A 19,051-nucleotide genomic window follows, 5' to 3' on the forward strand; every position below is an offset into this window, starting at 1 on the left:
TATGAAACTAAATTTGTAAACTATTGTTACAAAAATAAAAAATTAGTTACGATTTTGTTCGTAAGTTTTATATACAAAATAATTCTAAAACTAATTTTTGTAAATATTATTTACAAACACGTAAAAGATATTTACAATTTTGTAATAGATATTTACAAGTTTGTAAACTTTGATCACAAACATTATATTTTACTGCTTTTATTTAAGATTTAAAAGTCACTCCGTATTTACACTTTTGCCACACCGTGTTTTTATCCAGAAATTCCGTATTTTTGTAATATACCGTATTTTTCATATTTTTTTAACTTTTAGTACATTTTTGTAAATTTCCCTTATAAAAACCCCTATAATTTAAATTTAAATTATAAAAAAATAGATTGAGTTGGTCCCAAGTTTCGGGTCTAAATAAATAACTAAAAAAGATATTTTTTAAAAAAGAATCTAACTTAACAATTCCATGCACAACCGTTTCTAAATTTCCAAACAATCACATTCTCATTTTTAATATTTTATTTAATATTCTATTTAATCTCATTATTTCTCCACCAAACCACCCGTACCATTTGTTTGGATACATATTTACCAAAAAAAAATGTTAAAAAAACAGTTAAATTAATACACCTATTTTTTTATATAAAGATATTATGCATCCTTTTGCTTCGATTATAATAATTTTAAAATAAAAAATCAGAAGAAAATTGATAAATAAAAAAAATTAAGAAAACTAAAAATGGCAATTTAAATTATAAAAACCCTATAATTTAAATTTAAATTATAAAAAAAATGATTTACTTGGTCGCCAAGTTTGGCCCTAAATAAATAAATAAAAAAGATATTTTTAAAAAAAGATATTTAAGTTTGGTTACTTTCTATTTAATCAAATTATAATTTCTTTACATCCTTTCTTCTCTTCCTCGCCCACTCCTACTCGTCACTTTCTTCTTTAGAATACAAATCAAAATGGAGAAAGTATGTTACATATCCTATATTCCTATTCACCTTATTGAAATGATATTATTACTACTAGATTGTAGATCTTTAAAGAATTCGAAACGCGTGTGCAAAAAGTGGAACTCTTTGATAAGAGATTTCACTTTCAAGAAAATGCACTCGGATAATCAAAGAATAAGGTCAACCCTTTTTGTCCGAGGTGATCAATTTTGGGCTAGTAGTAGTGCTTCTTCAACAAGCTCTCATGATATTACTTACTTCTTACCCAAAAAGATAAACTATTCGTCGTTGGTCATAGAAGGTTGTGACAAAGGAGTACTATGCTTAACAGATTATATCGACAAATTCTTCTACCTATGGAACCCTGCAATCAGAAAGGTTAAGAATTTTGGAAAGGTTAAGAATTTTGGTCGAGGAAGGTTGGAAAATTTCAGACTCGGATTTGGCTTCGACTCGGTAAGTAATTGTTTCAAAGTTGTGAAAGTAATTTCTGATAACGACTGCAAGCATGATGGTCTCTTCAAAGAAGATAATAGAGTCGAAGTTTACAATTTTGGCACATTACCATCGGATATTGGTTATGTGATTGAGAAAAAATCATCAATGGTGAATAATATATTTTCATCTTGTTCAACCATCAATAGAACTCGTTCGAATAGCAAGTGCTCTATTGTGGTGAATAATCGTGTTCATTGGATGTTGTTCTATGGTAGTGGTTATAATAATGATCGTGATGAGGGCTATTCGTTTGGAATAGTTGCTTTTGATCTACACAAAGAGGAGTTCGAGTTGATTAATACACCTAAAGATGTGGTGAGAGTGTCACAAGTTGAAAATATAAATAAGCTTTGTGAGTGTCTTGGTTTTATTACTTGGGATGAGTTAAATCTTGTGGCAGAGATATGGGTGATGAAGGAGTATGGGGTCTTTGATTCTTGGACGAAACGACACACAATCAACTTAGAAAGTTTGTGTGGTAACTATCGTCCTTTTTTAAATCTTTTGGTTAATTTTGGGAATGATGGCGATCTGTTCATCAGTGTTGGTAGAGTTCTTTTGTTTTGGTATCATTTGGAGAAGAGCTCCGTTCACGCAGTCAGTCTTAATTATCAGCATAGACTTAACAGTATTGTGACTGATTATGTTGAAACTCTCTTTTAAATAAAGGGAGATTATTAATTAGCCTTGTAAGTCTTAGGTCATTTTCTTAAGAAGACTTCATTATATTAATTTAGCCAAGTTTATTTATTTATTTAAGAATTGGTGGAGCCCTTGTGTTTTGTGTTTATTCTCTTCTTATTAGAGAGTTTTTAATTATGTGATTTCATGGGAAAAGCTGCTGTCTTATTAGTATATTGATTTGGTTTAAGTTGCATTTGATTATAAGTATTATTAGAGTATTGATACATATGAGTATTTCAATTTAATTCTGGTCTTCTTTTTGACTAATCTGATGAGTTCATTCTCAATATTTATTTATTTGGCCATATATATATATTTGTGTTTCGTTTCAAGGATCAATCTATGTATTTACATAAATTTTAGGAAATGTTTTTCTTGCTTTAAGAGTATTCTTTCATTCTCACAATTTACATATCAAACATGGAAATTTTTGTGGTGTTGTGATCTGATCTCTATTCTTTGAATTAGCCGAGCAGGCAAGTACAAAGAATTTCCCCATATATAATTGAAAAATGAAAAACACTAATTAAAAAAAAAAAAAAAAAACTACCTAAAAATTAAGCCCAAATTGCAAGTAAAGACATTAAACCAGCACCAAGAAAAAGCATAAAATAAGAGACTACTTGTAGCCTAAAATTGCAGCTCATTCTCTTGCTTAAGAAATCAGCTGCAATGAGGTCCACCAGAGCCATGTACACCAGAATTCCGGCGGACAATGAATCCAAGATACCTTCGGTTACCAGCGCTCCAGTACTGTGTGGGTTGTAGAAGGAGGCAATGGCGATACCTATGCCGATCCCCATAGGAGTTGTAATGGCAAAGAAACAAGCCATGATTGTGGTTGAAAGCGTCTTAAACTGAGCTTGAGAAATGCAGCCACCGAGCGCGAATCCTTCGAAGAACTGATGGAACGATAACGCTGCGATTAAGGGTCTTATGGTACAGGGACTCTGTGAAACTCCAAGTGATAGACCTATTATAACTGAATGTGATACAATCCCAAGTTCCAACACCTGCATTAGGTAAAGAAATATTTTCTGTGAATATTAGATCCAGCCACTTTTAGGTAAGACCTTTCTTTTTTATCTACAATTTTTAAGCTTTAGTAAAATACCCACTATTTCAATCAATATGCGTATTATACCCCTATAATCTGTGGATACTGTTTTAGAAGAGAACCATGCGGTCAAGGGTATTTTTAGAATTGTTTGGGATAAAAATGAGTAGAACTAAACTAAAAATATTTAGAAAATAATTTTAGTCAAGAAGTCATTAAACTTGCTAATTTTCAACTTAATCGATTCCAAATCCAAACAGAGTAATTGGTGTAAATAAACTATCTTTTACATCACTTGGAAAGATGACATTTTTTTGACAATTCTTTGTAAAATAACCTTCCAAACGAGGTGTTTGGTATATTTAGAAGCCTATTTTGCAAAGAATTATCTAAAAAAAAGCAGTCTTGCAAATTGATATTAAAAAAAGTCTATTTTGCCAAACTTGTGTGGAAGTACAATTTCACATGACAACTCTGAAAATTACTGCAGTGGTAAGTATCAATTTCACTGAGCCCATAAATTGGTGAATGTTTTCGGTTTCAAGACTGTTCTGCAGTTATTTAAGTTCTAGCAAAACACAACTCAACAGAACAGAAGTATTTCATGTCTCATGAATCAAAGATGAACAGTACCGATTGAACATTTATGGCTCAACTCAAACTTCCAAAAATAATAAATGTCAAGGAAATAACATATGGATAGATATGACAGCCATAAAGTCAACAATGAAACGTAAATAACACACAAGCAGTAGCTTGTTTGAGAATTTGTTTGGTTTCTTAAAAGTCAAGCTTTCCAACACCAACATAATTGTGTCAAATTTTCAATAACTGATGTAAGGCAAACACGAAACACTAGATTTCTGAACACACTTCCTGGCCCCAAACTACCAAAAATGGTTTTTTTTGTTTGTTTTGTTTTTCCTTTCGGGAAAAAGTTGTTCACTTGGTGAACATTCTATCCCCATACTATTTCGGTCTTTTAAGCAATCTCAATACCACTTGCAATCCCAGAGCCCTGAGTTGGATCGGGGTGTTTGGTATAAGAGATTTGGTTTGGTGGGAATGAGAATATCAAATCTATACTATGTTTGGTAAATTTATTTTGGATAGATTAGGGATTTGTGTTACTGAGTGAGTCTCATTTTTTATCTTGATTTTAGCGTATCCTGTTTCTAAAGCACCTCTAACTCTACTCCCACAAAACCAAAACTCGTAACAAACACCCCTAAATGTTAAATCACGAGTTCCTATCCACACGATATAGTCCCCAAAATCGTAAGCAAGCAGGGCAGGGGGAACTTTCCTACTTCAATGGGGATCGGGGGGATTCGAATTCGAACCCCTGACCCAATAGAGAGGTCTAGGAAGAAAGAGTACACTTTGTGCATATTCTATCACCATATCTTTTCATTGTGTGTGAGGTCATCCTTCTTGTATTGAATCACTCATTTTCCTCTTAAAGAAAGAAAGTAGTAAGCTCAAGGGATTAGAGTTGGATCCACTTAGCTTAAATTACAAGCAAGAGTGGAACTTTCCTATTTCAATGTGGATGCTTTCTAATCCGTGACCCAAAAGAAAAAAAACAACCAATAGAAAAAAAACAACCAAATTGGTAGTCATAATGGGGTTCAAGGACACCACACCATGGATGGATCCCTTAGCCTAAAACTCCAAAAGGGTCCACATAGCAGAGCTTATTGACCATGGATCAGTAGAATCCACTTTCATCACAAAAAAGATAGAAAATTTAAAGGCCCCACCTCACCTCACCTCACCTCACCTCACCCCACTCCAAAGCCACGTTCATTTTTAATACTTATTTCACATACGTCTCTGTCAAAAGACTCAAACTCAAATCAAAACCAGTAATGCATCTTACTCGGTAAGGGGAAGCCATGATTAATGGCCATGAACAGAAGAAGATTAAGACATAAATAATAATATTAATTTACCTGTGAAACGACGACGTGTCGAACCCCACCTTCCTCATCTCCACTTCCGAACCCATGCGAATGCCCGTGCCCATGCCCGTGCCCGTGCGCGTCTTGGCCATGGGCATGGCCGTCACATGCGCCCTGCTCCTGACCATGGCTGTGCCTGTGGTGAGCCGCATGGGCATGCATTCCCACTATATGCATACCGCCACCTTCTTCTTCCCCAAACACTTTACCGTTCCACTCCTTGCTCTGAACCGGGACAATACCCGATTCTGCTCCGTCCGAATCTTCCGACCCGACCCGAGCCTGTTCTTCGCTGCTAGGCCGAGCCTTGCCCTGTTTCCGCTCGTAATACTGGGTCCCGACGAAGTCGACTAAAAGGGTCAGCAACGCAGCCATCATGGCGAAGAATCCACAGAAGGGGAACTTGGCCCAAGGGAATTTGGGTAAGCAGGGATTCGATAGAGCCTCCGACCCGCCCGATAACATGTGGACGAAACCAGTGGAGAGAATCACACCGGCGGCGAATGCTTTGGCCGCGACGAAGAGGCTTCCATCGGTACGAAGCAAACGGCGGTGTTTTCCAATCAGGGGAATGGCGATTCCACCCACTCCGGCAATGAGGATCGAAGCTATGGCGATGAGTTTGAGTCCGAGCGCGGCCGATTCGTCTCGGCAGATATTCGAGTCGATGCTTTGGCAACTCACGTTCGTCATGGAATTCGATATCGTCTGCCAAAAGGTCCCTGAAAACAAACACCCACGTCTCAGAATCATCGTATTTCGCTACAAAATCAACCAAAGTTGGAAAAAATTTCTCACCTGCGGAGATGCGAGTGTTGTCGACGAATCCACCGAGGCAGAGAAACTGCCAAAGCTCCTGATTAAACAAGAACAACAACGTTAATGGAGAAAAAGAAAGAAAAGATTGAATTTTTAAAGAGAGAAATTCATCTCGAGAAGCGAACCTCGAGGAATAACATATCAAAATGGCAATTGGGAAATTGGGATTCGATATATTTATGCGAAGAATAGGAAAAGCGTTAGGAATCGGATATAAAAGCAGAGCACGTCATTCATGGAGCCCAACCAGAGTGGAAGAAAGGTTCGATTTTGAAAGGAGAAGAGGGGTTATGAGAAGAGAGTGTCGACATAGTTTGACGAAACAGAGGTTTGCCCAACGAAGGTGGAAGCTACAGTCACTACTTTTTCATTGCAGATGAGACTAATAGTGTCGACACTTCAACTCCATTTTTTCAATTCCTTTTTCCCTTTTCTCCTATTGGACTTTTTTTTTGTTTTTGGTAAACCATATTTTTATTATTATTTTTTCTTTGAAAAAAAACATTTTTTATTTTGTACTATTCTCTTTGGACATTATTATTTTTTATGTAAAGTTTCATTAAAAAGTTGAGCATGGCATTTTGGGTGGAGAAATTTACATTAATTATAATTTTTTTTCCAACAAAAATAATAATAACTTTTCTAAAGTTCTTTTTTTTTAATATTTTTGTAATTTTGGTAAATTTGAGGTATGTTTAATCTTAGATATGCCTATAAATATTATAATAATAGATACAAGTAATCTTCATTACAAATTTTTTAGTTTTATTTATAGAATTTATTAATTATTTTTATTAAATTTATATTATTGTCATATAAATTTTAAATAAATAAATAGTATTATATATAAAATAATGATATAAACATATTAAAAGAAAATTTAAAACAAAATATTGTTTATGATTTTTAAATATATATAATATAATAACACTTTTAAATATAAATGATATTTTTTTTAATAAAAATTAAAATTAAAATTATTTATTATATATTATTGTTATAATAATATTTTATAATATTTAAGTCTACATTAATATAAGTATTAAATATTTTGTATTAAATATTATTATAATAATAATATTGTATAAAATTTGAATTTATATTAATATAATTATTAAATATTTAGTCTTGTATTATATATTATAATTATAATATTTTATAACATTTGAATTTGCATTTATATTAATATAATTAATAAATATCTATTAGTTTTAAAAATATATTCCGTTAAATATTTAGTTAAAATTAACCAAACAAACTATTAAAATTTAAAAAAATAAGTTATTTACACAGTTTTTATATAGAAGAGATATGAATGGATATAGTAATAGATAATTATTATTATAAATTTTCTTATTATATTTGTATTTAATTTATTGATTTTTTTGGATTTAGATTAGCATAATAAATACATATTAGTAAGTATAAATAGGGTTCAATAGGATGAAAATTTGAAATGTACTTGCTACTTTTTGTGAAGAATTTTTTTTCAAGAATGTAATTTGTTTTATTGAAATGTATATCTCTTCTATATAAATTCAAATGTTATAAAATATTATCATTATAATAATATATAATACATAATCTTAATTTTTATTAAAAAAATTATTATTTATATTCAAAAGAGTAAATGCTCAGTACCATGTGTTTTATCGAAATACATACTTGGTACTCTATGTTTTCAATAATGTACATCTGATACCCTGTAATTTGAAATCGTACATATTTGGTAATATGTACTTAAATTTGATCAATAAAATTTGATCAGCATGATCAAACTGTTCTCAATTATATGAGTGTCATACTCAAGTTTTTTTTTAGGCAAAAATACCCGAATTCAACTTTTACTTGCACTATTAGTACCTGCCGTTAACTTTCTCGTTTGATCGTAGCAGGGGGTACTAACAGTGCAAGTAAAAGTTGAACTTGAATATTTTTGCCGTAAAAAAATAACTTTGATACTTGAGTGCAATATTTTGTATAACTTGAGTACTTTCGCCGCAAATATCATTTATTATTTTTTAATAAAAAAAGGCGATGCTATGGTTTTATTTTTCTTTTAATAAGTTTAATATTATTTGTTTAATTAAAATTTACAAGACAATCATAAAAAATTAATAAAAATAATTAATAATTTTTTAAAATAGAACCAAGCAAACGTGCATATGTTTGTTTCGTCTATACAAAAATAACTAATTGATCAATTTAGTTTAAAAACAATATTATCAAATTATAAAATTGTAAATTAATATTTGATTTTTTTAATTTATTAATATAGTTCACAATAATACCCTAAATTTGTTATTGGTCAACTATAATTTTTTTAATTGAAAAACCAAGAGTTGTTTAAACTTTTCTAGAATTAAAAAATATATATGATATTTAGCTTAAAAGTCAAATAGTATATTTTTTATAAACCTTTTTAGAATTTATATCAAAGGATTTAGTAGTTTTTTTTGTTTAATAGTATGGCAATATTGATTAGTTTTTTCTTTAACTAATAGTTTTATGTTTAAGTTTGTTTACCAAGTTAATTGGTGATTTTTTATAAAACAAAAATATCAATTAGTAAAATATAAAAACATGTAAATAATTTGTCAAATATTATTTTTTTAATGGCATTGGTGCAATTAATGGATAAAAGCATAAAATGAAATCACAATAATACATGAATATAAGAAGAAAAAAAATAATATTGCTCTTACTTGCTACTTCATTGTTTTAAGGGTCTATTATGTCAAATTATCTAGTGGTGGAGGAATCACTCTCTTAATTTTTAAAAATATAAAAGAATGGTTCACAAATAAAGTTATGTAAAAGTGAGATTGTTTCTAAAAGAAAGTCATGTACTTTTCTATTTGATTTAAAAAAATCCTAATCTAATGCCGACCCAAAAGGTGGAGTAAAATAAGAAAAATCTAGTCATTAAACTACTCTAAAAGAATCTTCTCTTTCTTTATTAATTCAAAGTACTTATTCCAATTATTAGAAAAATACAAAGTAATGTGTTGAGTTAAAGGGTATTTAATAGAGTACCGAAATGTGCACCGGAATATTCAAATATTACAGACAGTGATATGGTATTACTTTTTAAAATAGTGAGTTTCAGTTTTGATAAATATGGTTGAATAATTAAATTAAACTAATATATCAGTATGTATAATATTTTAGTGCATATTTTAAGTGTACATATCATTACTCTATTTATTATGCGTTTTTGCGTAAGCTACTCTCCAACACTCCTTTAATTAAGTTTTTTTTTAATGAAATACTTTTGTTTAAGAAATTTATTAATTCATCAAACTTTATTAATTTTGACTTCAAAAATTTATTAATTTTTTTAATTTATCAAAATTTATAAGGCATGTTTCATGTCTTAAAGCAGAGGGTTATTATTTATTTATTTAAATAAAGAATATGTTATTATATTTTTTATTATAATTAATGTAGCTCAATTGTGAGGGTGAGAAAATATAAGATGAAAATCTAAAGTTCCAACCTTAGACTTTTTTTTTTTATTATTATTTCTGATCTATATATATATATATATATATATACACCAAATGGGCTAATTTTATATAATAATAATTAATAAAAATGAATTATGTTTGCCACTACCAACTTTATGTGACCATTTTCAAAAACCTCTTGCTCATAATAATGATATCATCCTTTTACAATCGAAACCACAAGACAAAGTCTAAGTTAATGATTATATTCTTCTCTATACTTAGTTGATACTTGGAAAAAGTTTCTATGTAATGAATGATTGAATTCTCAACTAGTTGGAAAAAGTTGATACTTGGAAAAACTACTTTTGAAATTTATTCATATTTATTATATTGAGATGTGACTATTTGTAGCCAAACGAAAATAGTAATGTGACAATTTGTGCAAGTTGAGTCAATTTAATTATAGTGAAACTATCAATTTCTTAATTACCTGCTTAATTATGATTCATATATTGAAGCTATCACTCTCATCAATCTGTGAGACAACGATGAAACTAACAAAAAAAAAAAAATTGATGGTTGAATAAATTATAATTGATGTAGATGACAAGTCTTTTTCTATTTTGACCTAGTTTTGATAATTTTATGCAAAATGACATGTGCCTAAAATTTTGACCGACTATCTAAAAATTTCGACCAATTGTCTGGAGTGTCGGATGTCATTTTACAAAATATTATCAAAACTAAATCAAAGTGCAAAATAATTTTAAAATATAAGTCATTTTCTCAAAAGATCTATTTTTTTATGCAAAAAAACTTTTAAATTTTTGTATAAAAATATTAATGGTATTATACTTTTTTTTTTTTTAATTTATGATGGAAAACCCAAATTTTCAATTTATTCATATTATTATATTGCAACATTTTTGGTGTATTTCCATGTCAATTTGAAGTACTTTTGAAGGTTTCCAAAGGCCCCAAAAACCCTAATCCAATGATAAATGATAAGATGCCATTGAAATAAGTCCAAATCAAAAGCCCAATACTATTTATATTATTAGGTTTTTGGGTGACAAAGTTGTGAGGTGGTTGAGATTTTTAAGGCCATATCACATGATCATGTGCGTTCCATCTCATTCTACATTAAAAGATCTTTGGAGCCGAAAAGAAAGTACTAAAATGCATGTGCTTAAATTGACTACTTCATTACTATTAATGTTTTCAATGCATGCTTTTGGGACCATATTTATACCTAATGTAATTTCTAGGAACCTTTTTGTTCTTTCTCACACTCCACTAGTTAATAAATAAAGAGTTTATATCTTTTTAGGCAATGTGTTTTGTCACATTATCTGTTTGGACCTTGTATTTTGACAAATTACTTTTTGGACCCTATGTTTTGTAAAATAGTTAAAATAGAACCCTAAACTCAATTTTGATGAAGAAAAAATTGAATATAACAATACAGTTTTTAAGCAGAATGATTTTATTTTTGTTCTGAATTGTTAGTTTGGTAAATTATTTGTGATTTTAGTTGAAAAAACATTGACCAAAATCGGGTTTAGGGTTCCATTTTAATCATTTTACAAAACATAAGGTCTAAAAAGTAATTTGTTAAAACACAAGATCCAAAGAGGTAATGGGACAAAACACAGAGTCCAAAAAAAGTATAAACCCATAAATAAATAAAGAAAACAATAGAAAAAAAAGGGATTACTTGATAAGTATCAATTTTTAGGATTAGTTAACTAAAATTGGTCATTAAATAAATTCGATTAAATTTTATATATTATTATAATGATATTTCTCATAGTACCATTGATTAAAAATATATCATTCAATGTCTAAAGGGAATAATTGATAGTATCAAATAAATATTGGGTACAAAATTAATTTTTTTTTAAATTGGCTCAAATTTAAATGACATCTACCGGCACTCCATATAATTTGTAAAAAAAAAAATAGTCTTCAAAAGGGTTTGTTTTCCTTGAAATTCTTTCCAAAATTGTAAAAGATATGGAGACTGGAGAGTAGCAATCATTAAAGAGAAAAACAAGTGATTAAAAAGGGAGAATAAGAAATGGGGGGAGGAGAATAAAATGTCCCTTTAATTGTTTAGTAGAATAGATAGAAAAAATTGACTATTATTTGGGAATTTTGGTATTAAATTATATATTTATGGTATTTTTACTTATTTTGAAAAATAAAGTAAGGTTACAAGTAAGTTACAGATTATCCCATGTTTATATATATATATATATATATATAATATTCATTTTAAAAAAATATGGTAAGACTACATGTCACTCCATGTTTACTTCTTATGTGTGTTTGTCACAATTTCTTTTTTGTAACCTTATGTTATTTTTCAAAATAAAAGCAAACTTTATGGTGCTGTTTGATAACATTTAAAAATATAGTTTTTTATTTAATTAATTAAAATTTTGACAATTAAATATAAAATAGTGTTTGGTAACTTTATTTTTATTTACTATTTTTAAAAATTTTAATTAAAATTTATTAAATTTTGAAAATATAATTTTTTCACTTTCAAAATTTTTTTAAACAGTTTTCGACTTTTCGTTTTATTTTTCTATTCTTCAAATCAATACCTCATTTTATATTTTTAAATAAAAAATAAAAATAAAAGTTATCAAACACATTTCTTATTTTTTGTTTTTAAAAACAAAAAACAAAATAGTTACCAAACATATTTTTTCTTTTTAAAAATAAAAAAACAAAAATAAAAAAAATATTTTCAATTTTGTGTTTAAAAAATTCATAAACAAATGTTGTGTTTGGTAAAAAATTTGTTTTTGAATTTTTTAAACACAAAATGGAAATATTATTTTTATTTTTGTTTTTAATTTTTAAAAAATAAAAATATGTTTGATAACTATTTTTATTTTTTGTTTTTAAAAATAAAAAATAATAAATGCGATTGATAACTTTTATTTTTATGTTTTGTTTAACAATATAAAATAAGGTGGTGATTTGAAGAAGAGAAGAAAAAAAAACTAAAAGTTGAAAATAATTTAAAAAAAATTTGAAAGTAAAAATTTTCTATTTTCAAAATTTTGTTTAAAATTTAAAAGAATAATAAATAAAAATAGAGTTACCAAACACTATTTTATGTTTAATCATCAAATTTTTTTTTTAATTAAATAAAAAATTGTTTTTTTAATAGTTACCAAACAACACCAAATTTTTAGGAAATACAACCTATATTTTTCGATTCCCATATTTAATTACCATTATTATTTATTATGTTGAATTATTAAATATTTTTTCAATTTTAAGATAACATATTATCTCATGTTATGTAAAAAGAGATATTATAGTTTGAAAAGACATGTACTTGTTTAGAGTATTTTCATCTTATTTTAAAAAAAAAACAACTCAATTCTTCTCAACGTGTTCAGCGGATTTATGTGAAATTTCCCTTCCTAAAATTTAAATCATTATCTCAATATAAAACAACAAAAAATGATATCAGAAAATACTTGTTATGATATATAAAATAAATAAATAGAATATCAGTCACTTTACCTGAAAAAAAAATGTCAAAAACCAACCACTTAACATAAAAACCTGGATAACAATATGGATATTTGATTTGAAAATATTTTTATATATATTTATATAATTTTTTAAAATAAAATTAGTCACAACTATCAGTGACAACAAAATAAGGTAATAACTAAAAATAAATTAGTCACACACTTTAGTTATAATAATTTATTAATTGGGACTAAAAGTATTTTAGTCACAACATTTAGTTGTGAACTTTTAACAATTACAAATTAAAAAAATTTAAATTCTGTCACAAATAATTTGGTGTCACTAAAATGTTATTTGTCACAAATTATGACTAAAAAATATATTTAGTCACAAATTATTTTTATTGTCACTAAAAAGTTGTGACTAAGTCTGAAGTATTTTGTAGTGGATTTTATTTTTTCAAAAAAGAATATTTTATTTATATATATTAGGCAGTTTACTCTTGGATAAAATTTGAAATATCACTGAAAAAAAAACACTGTTATATTGGCAGTTATACAGTTTTTTAAAACTTGATTTGTAACGTTTCGTGTCTTTTTTTTTTTTTTTCTCTTCTCTTATAAATTTACAAACTAAAACAAAAACATTTGAAAAATATGATATTACCATAACCATCATAAGGACTTGGTTCCTCTCCAAACCAAAACGATGGCTTCACACTCCACAAGTTAGTATCTATCATCTAATTTAACTTGATTAGATCATACCTAATCTTAATGTTTTTTAATGAACTTTTGATTAGTTATGTTAACAGATGAACATGTCTTCTCAAAGAAGAAGAATACTAATAATAAAAGAACTTTAAACGAGTTTGATCTACAATGGATAGAAAAGATTCCAAAATGTCCTATATACCATCCAACAGTGGAGGAGTTTGATGATCCATTGCTTTATCTCCAAACCATTGCTCCTCATGCTTCAAAATATGGTATGTATGTTCAATGTGTTATCTTCAAAACCCGAAATTCGATCTCTCTCTAATCGAAATATTTCGAAAGTTTAGGGATTTGCAAGATTGTATCTCCTATAAAAGCTTGTGTTCCAGCCAATGTTGTACTCTCAAAAGAGATGAAAGGGTTCAAGTTCGAAACCAATGTCCAACCTCTTCGAATTGGTTCGAGGGATCCGAATGACAAGTTCGCCTTCTTTAAGAGAGGAAGGTAGTTTGGTATGTTTACATCATGAAATTATCAAAGTGATGAGAATTTGATCAAGTTTTTTGTTTCATTTTCAGAAAATATTCTTTTAAAGAATTTGAGAGTATGGCTGACAAGGTGTTTGTTCGGCGATTTCGGTCTTCTGATTCTGTTCCTTCAGAACAAGATTTTTGGCATGAAATGTTAGTTGGAAGAAAGGGTTGTTCGGTTGAGTATGGAGTCAATGTTGAAGGAAGTGCTTTTTCATCTGATCCTAATGACAATCTTGGAAGAAGCAAGTGGAATTTGAAGGTTTATAATAACACTTTTACTGCATAACGTTTTGTCCAAAGTGTTATAAAAAGTCCTCACTGCATTTATTTGTTCACAGAATCTCTCAAGGCTTCCAAATTCTACACTGCGTTTACTTGACCGAGTTATTCCGGTAAAAAAGAAAAAATAAAAAAGCACAAATCCCTTTTTTTAATTTTTATTTTCACATTCTTATACACTTTGTTTTCTAATCTTTTAAATGGTTCAAAAAAAAAAACAGGGGATAACAGATCCTATGCTATACATTGGCATGTTATATAGTATGTTCGCATGGCATGTGGAAGATCACTACTTATACAGGTAAAAATAACAGTTTTATTTTCTAATACTTTTACTTCAATTTATACATATTATAACACCCTTTTGAGTCTTTTTTTTTTTCATTGCAGCATTAACTATCACCACTCTGGTGCACCAAAAACTTGGTATGGAGTGCCTGCTGATTTCGCTTCTCGATTTGAAAACGCCGTCCTCAATCATGTTTACAATGGCGAAGAAGTTGGTGTTTCGAAACTTCTTGCAGAGAAAACAACAATGTTTCCCCCAAGTGTTCTGCTCCAAAACAATGTACCTGTTTACAAGGCCATACAGAAGCCAGGGGAGTTTGTCATAACATTTCCTAAAGCATACCATTCTGGTTTTAGCCATGGTAAGAAAATCCTCTCAGAACACTTCTTTTTTCTAACTTTTTCACATGTATTTTTACTTTTTTTATGGTGAAAAAACTCAGGTTTTAACTGTGGTGAGGCTGTGAATTTCGCCATTGGCGATTGGTTTCCATTTGGAGGAGAAGCTAGGCAAAGTTATGCACTTCTAAGAGTTTCGCCTATCATTCCTTATGAGGAACTTCTCTGTAAAGAAGCAATGCTTTTACATAATTTGTCCCCGAAAAAAGAACAAGACTTGGCTTCTCACTTCTCTATCAAGCTCTCATTCGTTTGCCTTGTTAGATTCCTCGAGCAAGATTTGTGGCGTTTGAGTAGGATTTTGCGAAGATCTTCGAGCAGCGTTTGGTCAACTGCTCAAGACACCAAGTTATGCAGCCGCTGCTATCGCGATTGCTACTTGGCATACTTGATGTGCAGCTCTTGCCCTTCTTATTCCCTTTGCCTTAGTCATGGTACAAAAAAATGATTCTTAAGATTATAGCTCTTTGCATACATGTTTAGGCTTTTTTTATCTGATTTTTCATTGCTGAGATTTGAAGTTTGGGATGCTGCAACTGATTGGATTGATTGTCCTTGTGGGAACCAATGTAATGCTCTCTTTTTGAGAGATGACATGTCAACATATGAGAATGTTGCGCGAGTATTCGAGCAAGAGGATCGAATATCGATGGAGATTCGAGAAGAAATGAAGAATCATGAGTTTAGGGCTTCTAGTAAGGTAAGTTTCTTAAAACCAAAACTCAAATATGTTTTAATTTTGTTCAAAATTTTGGACATTAATGATCTGAAATTGGACACAGGACTATACTGATTTCAAACTGAAAGGGAAATCAAAACTTAGAGGGAGGACTCTGAAGATTACTTCAAATGAATAACAAAATTTTCACTGTTGATGTCTGCTTTTTTTTTTTTTTTATAACTTTTCAAAGAAAAATGTCATTGAAAACATGTTAATTTATGGTGCTACTTCTTAATAATGGAACTGAATTATTTAGTTATTTAAGTTTAATAAATCTCATGTTGTGAACTTAATAATTGATCTCTCTGGTCTGGACTGGACTCACCTAAACTTGTCCAAGTCAGTAAGCAAACCTTATGATCATTTCATGTCCATTTTAAAGGTCAACAAGAATTCAGTTGAGTTTTTACATTTTGTTTTACCTTTAATTTTTTTTTACTATTTTACTCCAGAGATGTTTTTTTTTTAGTTTTTACATATAATTTTTTTATTTGATTCCTCGTTTATATATATATATATTAGATAAGCTGTTATATTATTAATCTCATTTATATATTTTTAATATTATGCTTCTTACATGTAATTTTCTTTTTTATATTATATCATTACATTTTTTATTCTAAAAGTACACATCTACATAATCAATATGTCATTTTTTCTTGGTCCTCATTGAGAAAGGTATTTATGTATTCAAGATTCAACTATATATGTGTGCAACGCTTACTTTGGGCTAAGACGAGCCAGATCCACGACTAGGGTCCCACGACTATTTTTTTAAAAATTTCTTTCAAAAATATCATAAACTTTTAGAAAATTTTACATAAAGAATCCCTAATCTTCAATTTTTCTTAAGGCTCAAAACTCTTTAGGGTCGGTCGTGTAGTATAAGAGCAAGTTATGTAGAAAATTAGTTAATTGATTGATATTATGATCATTTCGTTGCCCTTAAAAAGGTCAACAAGAATCAAGTTCTTACATGTAATTTTTATTTTATTTTACCTCTCCTGTTTATATATTTAATATTATGTTACTTACATGTAAAATAAAATTATTTCACCCAACCTTTATATATCTATAATATCATTCTATCTTTACACAAATTTTTATAAAAGTACATATTTTATATAATCAATATAGTTTTTTATTCTTGGTCTTGTTAGCTTATTTATTGAGAAAGGTACTATATATGTTTGGTATAAATAGTGGAAAAGTAAGAGGAAAGAAAACTTGACAAAGAGAAAGTTAAAATGAGTGTGTTTGGTAAAATATAAAAATGGATAGAAATAAATTATCAAATTATTCTCATTAATAATTATTTAAATTATATAAATAAAATAATAATTTACATATAAGATATTTTATCTCTTTCTTGTTTATCAAACAAAATAGAGGTACAATTACAATTTAATAATTTCATTAAAAAATATTTTAAATTAAAATAAGTAATTTTAATTTAGATACATATTAAAACCTTCTCTCCAATTAGAGAGTCAACAATATTGGTGGGAACTACTAGTTCTTTTTACCCTTTTTATTTCTCTCTTCAAACTTCTTTTTCTTTCCACCAACCAAACAAACATTTGTTTTCTCCTCTACCAAACAACTTAGGATAAAAGAATATTCTTTTCTTTTATTTTCTTTTCTTTCTACATCTTTCCATCTTGCTTTATTTTCTTCGTCATTACCAAACATAGTGTTTTTAATGTAAGAGCCAATGATTAGAGATTTAAAGATGTACTCACTAAAAAAACTCTTTTAGTGGAAAGACTTGTATATATTTGGTTGGTTGTATAATGCAGCCAAATTCTTACTATTTTAGAAAATATCAATTGCCAAGTGCCAAATGCCAAGTGCCAAGTGCCAAAATAAGAATCTTGTCCAATCATAAACAGGCAAAATATCTCTTGAGAATAAACATTAAAGATAAGACCTACACCTACATATTATTTCTCATACTCATGCATACTATATATGACTTATTTATGTCCATATAGATTTTCAAAACATGTATAGTCATTCAATTTTTGTGTAGATCTTACTTTTCTTCAATTATTCAGAGTGGCCAGTGTGTAAGATGTTGCAAGTATTGAAATATCTAAAATGTAGCTTAAAAAAGTCGACATGATTGAAATCATCTCGAAGATTAGCAGGATAACTATTAGCTAGTTGAATGGGGATAAATTAGCCCCTGGTCGGCCGGGCTTTTGAAAGCTGTTTTTGGGCTTCTGAAGCTCCAAAAATACTTCTGTTGCTAGTTGGGTAACTACTGAATTTCAGCTTTTACCTTTAAAATACTCTTTTAACAGAAGTTAGCTTTAGCAGCTTTCTCAGGAAGAATTTTCTGAAAAGCTAAATGTAGAAGCAAAAATTCAACCAAACAGGGCCTTAAACTTTGGCAATAGGCAATGCTCTCCTTCTCGAATCTCGACCACCAAACTAGTGATTGAGAGATGTAGTGCTCGAAGTACGTTGAGAGAAGTTCAAGCTCCTACTCGAGCTTAGGGTACCAAATATGTATAATTTTTAAATATAGGATATCAAATTAGCATTATTGTAAACACCTAGTACAAAAATGATTATTTACAAAAACACAGGTACCAAATGGTTACCTACCCATATAATTTTTTGAGTACAAATATAACTTCATATTTTTCCCTCTAGAAATATACATATTTATAAGAGTAAATACTTATTTGGTACCATATATTTATAATAATGATCGTTTGGTACCATTTGTTTGCAATTCGTACTAATTTGGTACCCTCCGTTGGAATGTGGTCAACCCATACTTCAAATATGACCATATTGTCCATCTTTTTAATGATTTATTTGATTTGATTTTGTTATTGTTATTTTAAAATGATTTAAAAATATTTTTTAAATTAATAAAACAAAAATTATTTTATAATCAATTAAATGTAAATTATTAAATAAAAAATAATATAAATTAATTTTAAAATAAAAATATTTAATAAAACTATCATAATTAATTAAATAAACATAAATATATTCAATTCCAAATATAAATAAAAAAAAACTAAAACCAATATTTTTAAATTAATTAAAGTAAAATGAAAACCTAATAATTTTTTTTAAGTTTTAATTAAACTATTTTTGTTTGAATTTAGTTTTTTGGCTTTTAAGTTTAGGGTGTTGATTCTAATTTTTTGGTTTAAGTTTAGAGGTTAG

General features: G+C 28.6%; 3 protein-coding genes across 3 annotated transcripts; 2 read left to right on the top strand and 1 right to left on the bottom strand.

The window, feature by feature from the left end:
* Positions 1-960: 960 nt before the first annotated feature.
* Positions 961-2,112, top strand: LOC133804396 (F-box protein CPR1-like). Its single transcript, XM_062242567.1, has one exon. The coding sequence runs from the start codon at positions 961-963 to the stop codon at positions 2,110-2,112; it is 1,152 nt and encodes a 383-aa protein (XP_062098551.1).
* Positions 2,113-2,560: 448 nt separating this feature from the next.
* Positions 2,561-6,410, bottom strand: LOC133807248 (zinc transporter 4, chloroplastic-like). The gene is made up of 4 exons (XM_062245459.1): positions 6,099-6,410; positions 5,953-6,010; positions 5,146-5,876; positions 2,561-3,146 (listed from the first exon to the last, which is right to left on the bottom strand). Exons 1-4 carry the CDS (start codon positions 6,111-6,113, stop codon positions 2,691-2,693), a joined length of 1,260 nt encoding a protein of 419 aa, XP_062101443.1. The 5' UTR covers positions 6,114-6,410; the 3' UTR covers positions 2,561-2,690.
* Positions 6,411-13,634: 7,224 nt separating this feature from the next.
* Positions 13,635-15,998, top strand: LOC133804399 (lysine-specific demethylase JMJ13-like). The gene is made up of 10 exons (XM_062242573.1): positions 13,635-13,653; positions 13,741-13,914; positions 13,990-14,146; positions 14,221-14,434; positions 14,514-14,567; positions 14,676-14,755; positions 14,845-15,104; positions 15,186-15,575; positions 15,663-15,841; positions 15,924-15,998. Exons 1-10 carry the CDS (start codon positions 13,635-13,637, stop codon positions 15,996-15,998), a joined length of 1,602 nt encoding a protein of 533 aa, XP_062098557.1.
* The last annotated feature ends 3,053 nt before the right edge of the window (positions 15,999-19,051 follow it).

Source organism: Humulus lupulus, chromosome X (genome assembly GCF_963169125.1).
Source record: "Humulus lupulus chromosome X, drHumLupu1.1, whole genome shotgun sequence".
Taxonomy (NCBI): domain Eukaryota; kingdom Viridiplantae; phylum Streptophyta; class Magnoliopsida; order Rosales; family Cannabaceae; genus Humulus; species Humulus lupulus.